General features: G+C 34.7%; 1 protein-coding gene across 1 annotated transcript in view; it reads left to right on the top strand.

Annotated features, from left to right (window-relative positions):
• Nucleotides 1-1,961: 1,961 nt before the first annotated feature.
• LOC110037934 overlaps nt 1,962-7,035 on the top strand; it is a 6,100-nt gene continuing 1,026 nt past the window's right edge. Inside the window, exons 1-5 of the mRNA XM_020742675.1 lie at nt 1,962-2,105; nt 2,197-2,321; nt 2,385-2,610; nt 3,494-3,696; nt 4,046-4,190. Of these exons, the coding sequence (XP_020598334.1) occupies nt 1,962-2,105; nt 2,197-2,321; nt 2,385-2,610; nt 3,494-3,696; nt 4,046-4,190 (843 nt within the window). The remainder of the gene's footprint in view (nt 2,106-2,196; nt 2,322-2,384; nt 2,611-3,493; nt 3,697-4,045; nt 4,191-7,035) is intronic.

Below are 7,035 nucleotides of genomic sequence, written 5' to 3'. Positions count from 1 at the left end.
AAGCTTATAAGTGCAGGCGGAATTTTGAAAACGCCACCTCATTGTTTGGTTCCCACTTATTGAGGGATTATTTGAAAATGCGTTTTGGAATTTCTAAAAGACGCGGAAGGCAGGCTGACCCCTGTTGTCCGCGTTTTTCAATTCTTATTTATGCATTACCCTAGTCGCGGTCCGCATTTTGTGATTCCTATTTACACATTACCCCTCGATGGATCGCTCCCATGACCTTGCCTTTTTCCTTCGCCTCTCCCGTGATCTTGCCTTTTTCCTTCGCCTCTCCCACGACCCTAGCACTTTGCCTCTCACTCCCGTAACCTCCATTCAAAGCCGGATCCAGCAGAGCTTTGCCTCTCGCTCCCGTCACCAAGTCGTTGCTGGACGTGGAAGGGAAAGGTCTTGTGGATCTGGGCGCTATTCTAGTTTGGAATCCCGATCTCGCTCTGATTGCACACCGTTGTTCTTTGAAGGTGAATATTCAATCCTGATTGCTTTCAATTTGTATTTGGAGTCGGGAGTCGTAAGCCTTGTTGGTTTACTATTTGGGATGGTGATAGAGGCTCCGTTGTTCTTTTTTTTCATCTGTGATCCTCCCTGCTGAAAGTGTTTATTTTTTAATGAGAGTTAAATTTCAGTCATGCATTTGGATTTTGCATAGTATTTTTTTTGTGTAATTCATTTTTTGCATTAATTTTACCTGGTCCTTGGCAAAAAAATGTGTTAAATTGCCAGAGACATCTGGCTGATGGGTATTACTATTTAAATTATTTTGTTTGGGTAGCAAACAATGCCTAATCTTTTGTTTTTATTTGCATAGACAGATGTATGTTTTTAAGGCATATCATATTAGTGAGGTTTTTTTTAAGATGTTTGGCTACTTTACCAATGCATGAGAAGGTGTACTCACTTTTTAAGGTGGTTTTTTTTTATTTGATACGAAATATTTGGGTGGTATAAATGTAAACAATATTATTTAGGTGTGAGATATGTTAATATATAGGAATTGGATGGTGTGTATGTAAATGCCCTTAAAATTAATATAAATGCAAATTAAGCCATTTTGTTTTATTCAATAATTGAGTTTTGTCCTGGTGTCCTTCCTAATCATTCTAAGTAATTTTTATCTACTCCACTTGTTTATGCATCTCTACAACTAGTTGTAAGCACCACAACCAGCTAAATATATCTAACCTCAGTAGATGCTACTCTCGCCATATCTGATATAATAATTTTCAATTTATTCTTTCAAGTTCTACCAAACATCCATCTAACATACTCATTCACGTTGCTTAGTGAAAGAAAGAAACATCATAAGAACTGACATTTGTATCTGAGTTTGCTCTAATTGAGGAAAAAATGTGATTGAAAATCTAATATCAAAGTACCTTTTAATTACCAAAACATATTTAGCTAGAATTCCATTCGGCACCTCCACTTTATTTTCACCCGACAAGGCTAAACATTATGATACATATCTAATACATTTCTAACTTTTTATAACATATTGGATCAATATTTGGTTGATCGTTGGAGAGTATTGAAGTTTGGTTGTCCTCTTGATGAAATGACTTTTATTTTTCTTTAGTTATTTCAAAAATGCATCTTTTTTTCTATTCTAAGACTGAGTCCTATAAGTCTTTTTTTTCTCTTCTATAATGTTTTCTTGTCTAAATTTTTATTTTGAAATTTTTAGAGGGTAGATATAGAAATTATTCTTTTGTTTTGTGATTTTTTTGCCATGAAATAAAACATTTTGTGCTTATCCGTTAATCTGGCAGAACTCAATGAGTATAGCTAAAGATGCTGGAACATCAGCCATGTGGGATAGAGAGTAACTATCATATTTTATGATTTATGTGAGGGAGGTTGAGGTGGAAAATAGACCCACTACATTTCTTAACAAAGAAGAGTGGCGAAATATCTTGGTTAAATTCAAAGAATTGACTGGAAGACATTACGATCGCATGAAAATGAAGAACAAATGGGACCAGTTAAAGAAGGATTGGAAACTATGGAAAGAACTGAAAAAGGAAGCAACAGGAATGGGTTGGGATCCAGTTAAGTGCACAATAGATTCACCAGAGGAATGGTGGGCTGAGAAACTACAAGTGCATAAATAACTCTTTTTATTTTAAGTTTAATCTAATTTTGCATTGAGTTGACACTATTTTATTAATGCACATTTGTTATCTATATCAGGCATTTCTGTCCGCAAAAAAATTTAAATCCGTGGGCATTGATCCAGTAATAGAGGAAAAACTAGATGGAATGTTCATTGGGGTTGTCGCTACAGGAACTCATGCGTTCACCCCAAATGATATATGGTTTGACAGCTCAGCCCAAGAGATGGATACCGTGCAGATAGGTTATTCATGAGATCGTCCTAGCCATGTTCACACCGATGTTCAATCCACGAGTGTGCCCAAGTATCCCAGAGTAGAAAAGAAGAACAAAGGGGTTGCTTTCATTAAAGGAACTATTGATGCACTTGTTGAAACATGCAAAGCTCGGTCTTCTTCCTCACAGGATAGCTCAATTGATGAGTGTCTTCAAGTCCTCAATACATATTCTGATGTTAAGGCAGACGATGATGACTACATTCAATACATGAAGGTGTTACGAGATCCAACCATCAGACAATTTTTTATGAAGTTGGAACCAAAATATCCAGTGAAATACTTGCGATCTTTTATGGACGACTGAATATTTGAGTTATTATGTACTTTAATTTCTATTGTTCTATATTTTGTTTATGTGATGCACACTTTTTTATCTTCTTCATGGATGTTTTACACAGTTCACCTTTCTATGTGGTTGTAGTTTATTATATATTATTTTTGTTTTGCCTAAAGTTCATGTGTTCTATTCATCTTTCATAGCATACTTTTGCTCTTATTACTAAAGTTAAATCATTTTCCTTTTAATAATTTTGTATTAAGGATGAAGAAGAAATCCACCACATACGCACAGTTGCATTTACCCTTACCTTATTGTATTATTACTATCTTAAACACGTTCACCGAAACTCATGTATGACTTCAACTCAAGTAGGAGATAGATGGGTTGGTGAGTTATTACGGGGCCATCCAACACGGTTCTTTAATAAATTCCGTTCGACACAAAAGGTATTTCATGATCTGCTAAATGAACTCTGGATCCATCATAGGTAACACGGCTCTGCAAGAACAACTTCAAAGGGGTCCTGACAATAACCTTATACATCTTATCTCAAAATGAATCAATTAGATGTGCTATGGAGCGATTCCAACATTCATCAAAAACCATCAACAGGTATTTCGCAGTTGGTTTGAACTCTCTGATGAGTTTGGCCTGCAAGGTAGTTAAGGCCGAAGATCCAACATTCCATTCCACTCTTTCACAAATTACAAATGACCCTCGATACATGTCATTTTTTAAGGTTTGCCTTTTACCATTACATTTATCTTTCTACTTTTATTACATTACAATTTAAAAAACCTTTTAGTTGTAACTTCAGGATAGCATTGGACTTCAGGATTGCATTGGAGCTATTGATGGGACACACGTTGATGTGCGAGTTTGTAGTGATGAAAAAGTTCCATACATCGGTCGATGCGGCGCCCAAACACAAAATGTTATGGCTATATGTGATTTTAATATGTGCTTTACTTTTTTCATGGTTGGATGGGAAGGAAGTGCCCATCATAGTCGTGTTTTCAAGTTTGCTACCAAAAACTTGAGACATGGATGTTTGTACCCACCTCTGGGTAAATACTATTTAGTTGATGTTGATTGGATATCCTATGCAGAGGGGATACCTAAAGCCATATCCAGACACTAGATATCATATTCCTGATTTTGAAAGATCTAGTAGTGTTGCATGAGGCAAAAAATAGGTTTTTAACAAAAGACACTCTTCATTGCGCGGCGTAATTGAAAGAGCGTTCGGATTATGGAAGAAGAAGTGGGTCATATTACGGGATATGTCGTCTTACCCTTTTCCAAAGCAAGTAAAAATAGTTGTTGGCACAATGGCGCTACACAATTTCATCTGACGCCGCCCTTCCAGATTGGATACGGAGTTTGCCATTTTAGAAGATGATTCAATGCAAATCCCACCTGAAGCACTTGAATATCATGTGGGACGTTCAATACATGAAGAGTTTGGTTCAGAAGATGCATGCACTCGAGAGCGTGAAGGTGCATCAGAGATGGTGACTTTACAAGAATAAATAGCAGATGATATCAGCCGGTCATGATATTAGCAAAGACATAAAATACATTTTATCTCATTTTGAAAGCATATTGTTGGTAGAGCTTACCTGTCATGAGCTTTGATTTATACAAGGATTTTTAATGGATTTGTTTTGTTAGTTTGTGTGTTTATTAATATAATAAGATGGTTTATTACCAAGATGATTAAGGTGCAAATACTCTTGTGTGTTTATTAATGGCACTTAATATGGTTTCTTCTCTTTACCTAGATATTGCAAAGTTTCTTATTGCTGTTTTTTTAAAGTATATGGTGAGCTTGATGGGGAAGAATGCAAGACACCTTTATACTGATTGTTGGGCTAGAATTCAAGACACCTTTTGTAGTGCTTATTGTCCTTCTGAAACAAATTGATTGGATAAAAACTAAATTCAGGCTAAATGTGAGGTATTGAAATCTTTTTTGGGAAAAATTTGTATAGTGTATTTTGATGATATCTTAGCTGACAACATCACCAGAAACACATGTGAATCATCTTAAACAACTCTTTCAGAAGCTTTGACAACATAAATTGTACATTAACAAGGCTAAATGTGACTTTGTCGTCAACTGTGTGCACTTCCTTGGCTATCTTGTTAGTTCACAAGGAATTAAAACTGACCCTAGTAAGATTGTTGCAATCCAATCTTGGCATGTTCCTCACACTCTTACAGTTATTCAAAGTTTTCATGGCTAAGTGAATTTTTATTGACGGTTTATATGAAATTTTAGTATGCTAATGCTCTAACTTCAAATTTTTTGAAAGGTAAGACTTTTATATGACAAATTTAGCAAAGAAATAGCTTTGAAAAGCCCTTTCAGGTTGATCATTCATCCTGATTACATGAATGATTTAAAAACAACAGGGGTGAAAGTTAAAGTTCCACTTTACAGGAAAGATGGAAATCCATAATAGTAGTTAGCTCAGGTCAACATATGGTGAGTAAACTTCAGCATTTAGAAAGACCATCTCTTAGACTAGTCCATCATAACAACTCCATGCCTTGAACATCACAGGGACATTCACAATTTTACCTACATACCATCTTATTACCATGTATTTACATATCTAACACCTAAACTATATAATTTGCATTTATACCGTCCAAAACTTCATATCATATAGTATGGAATTGTCAAATCTTACATTTACCTACATACCATCTAATTACCATGTATTTGTCAAAACTTTAATTTTCGAGCCTTAAGGTTTTAACTAAACGATCACATCTTACTATAAGGTTCTTTCCAATTAAAGCATTGATGATTTCCTCTGCATCTGAATCCTTTTCTTGCCCTAATAATTCTTTAACCTCCAAATGATCTCTCAAGAAAACCGGGAAACCCTTTCCTCTAAAATACTCAACCCTTGTTTCTTGCATTATTGCCCATTAAGATTTTAGCTACTTGTTGTCTCTGACCTTCTCAGCAAAAATCTAGTATACATCCTTTTTGGATGCATGTTGCTGCAAATGTCCTGCATAAAAATTAAATTAGAAAAAAACTAAAGTGTGTTGAAGTATTTTACAATCACATGGCATACATGGAGAGTTGAAGTGGACCTTTTTTTGGACCCATCTTTCAGAAAAAAATGAGTTCCCCAAAAGAGCAAGAAACCAAAAAATAATAATTAAAATAAAAGAGAATTTACATACCTAGCACGACACTCTTATATGTGTACATATCTCACACCTTAACTTTCATATTTACATACATAGCACTTTGGCGATATAAAGCTCAGCATGAAAAGGTGTACTTCAAATTTAAAAAGTGGTAATAGAACTTTTGTTGATGTGATCTTAAACATTTAATTGTTATGTGTGCAAACATAAAGTTTAGGAATGAGATATATAAACACATAAGAATCGAGTGCTATGTATGTAAATGCCCCCAAAGAAAAAAAGATGAAAGGGATGGTTCCGCACATGGTGATTTAAAATGTTGTGCTCCCCTAGATAAAGATATGGGCATTACAAATTAATTTTTTCTATTCTAGCAGGAAGTTTCAAGTTGCTTAATTCCCTCGATTGTTATTGCATGCATACATCCAACTTCAAGGTAGCCATATAGATTCCAGATACAACATCGTTTGACACCAGCTTTCAGATGTTGTTCCATTGCTAAGCCCAAACTCTTATCAATAATATGTCTCAACCATAATTGGAGTGCAATTTGCACACATTTTGCACAAAGTCTGATATTAGTAGCATTGAGGGAAACCTATATAACTACTTTTAAAAGATGTCATAAGACTTTCAAAAGATTTGCAAAAATTTTTTAAGCAATTTGGTAACATAAATATCACTCAAAGATTTTCTTCAGTTTATGATTTAATCGAACATACATATCATTATGTCCAATGTTAGAAATTCTTACATTTATAACAACCAAATATTTACATACAACATACATATCACTCAATTTACATACATATCACTCAAAGATTTACATACATGTCACTCAAAGATTTACATATATTACATTCAAATAATTGCATAAAAATTGGTGATGATGCTTCTTAATAGTATGGAATTGTCTTTAGCAAACAGTGTCATGTGCAGTTTGTATCATGGGCACCAGTATCACTTGCATTAGTTGTCCCAAGCTTCGATGTGATCTCATGGGCACCAATACTGCTTACTTTAGATGCTCCATGATTTCAGCTACAAAGATAGATTTTCTCGAGTGTGATCTGTAGCAAACTGTGTTAGAACATACAATTTACATAATTAAATGCAGATGTTAGTAGCTAGCAAAATTAATATAGAACTTAATACTCCAAGTCATATATGTTTTAGTTTTCAATG

Source organism: Phalaenopsis equestris, unplaced genomic scaffold (assembly GCF_001263595.1).
Source record: "Phalaenopsis equestris unplaced genomic scaffold, ASM126359v1 Scaffold227296, whole genome shotgun sequence".
NCBI lineage: Eukaryota > Viridiplantae > Streptophyta > Magnoliopsida > Asparagales > Orchidaceae > Phalaenopsis > Phalaenopsis equestris.
The sequence above is the reverse complement of the archived record's forward strand: the minus strand, read 5'-3'. Positions and strand labels throughout refer to the sequence as shown.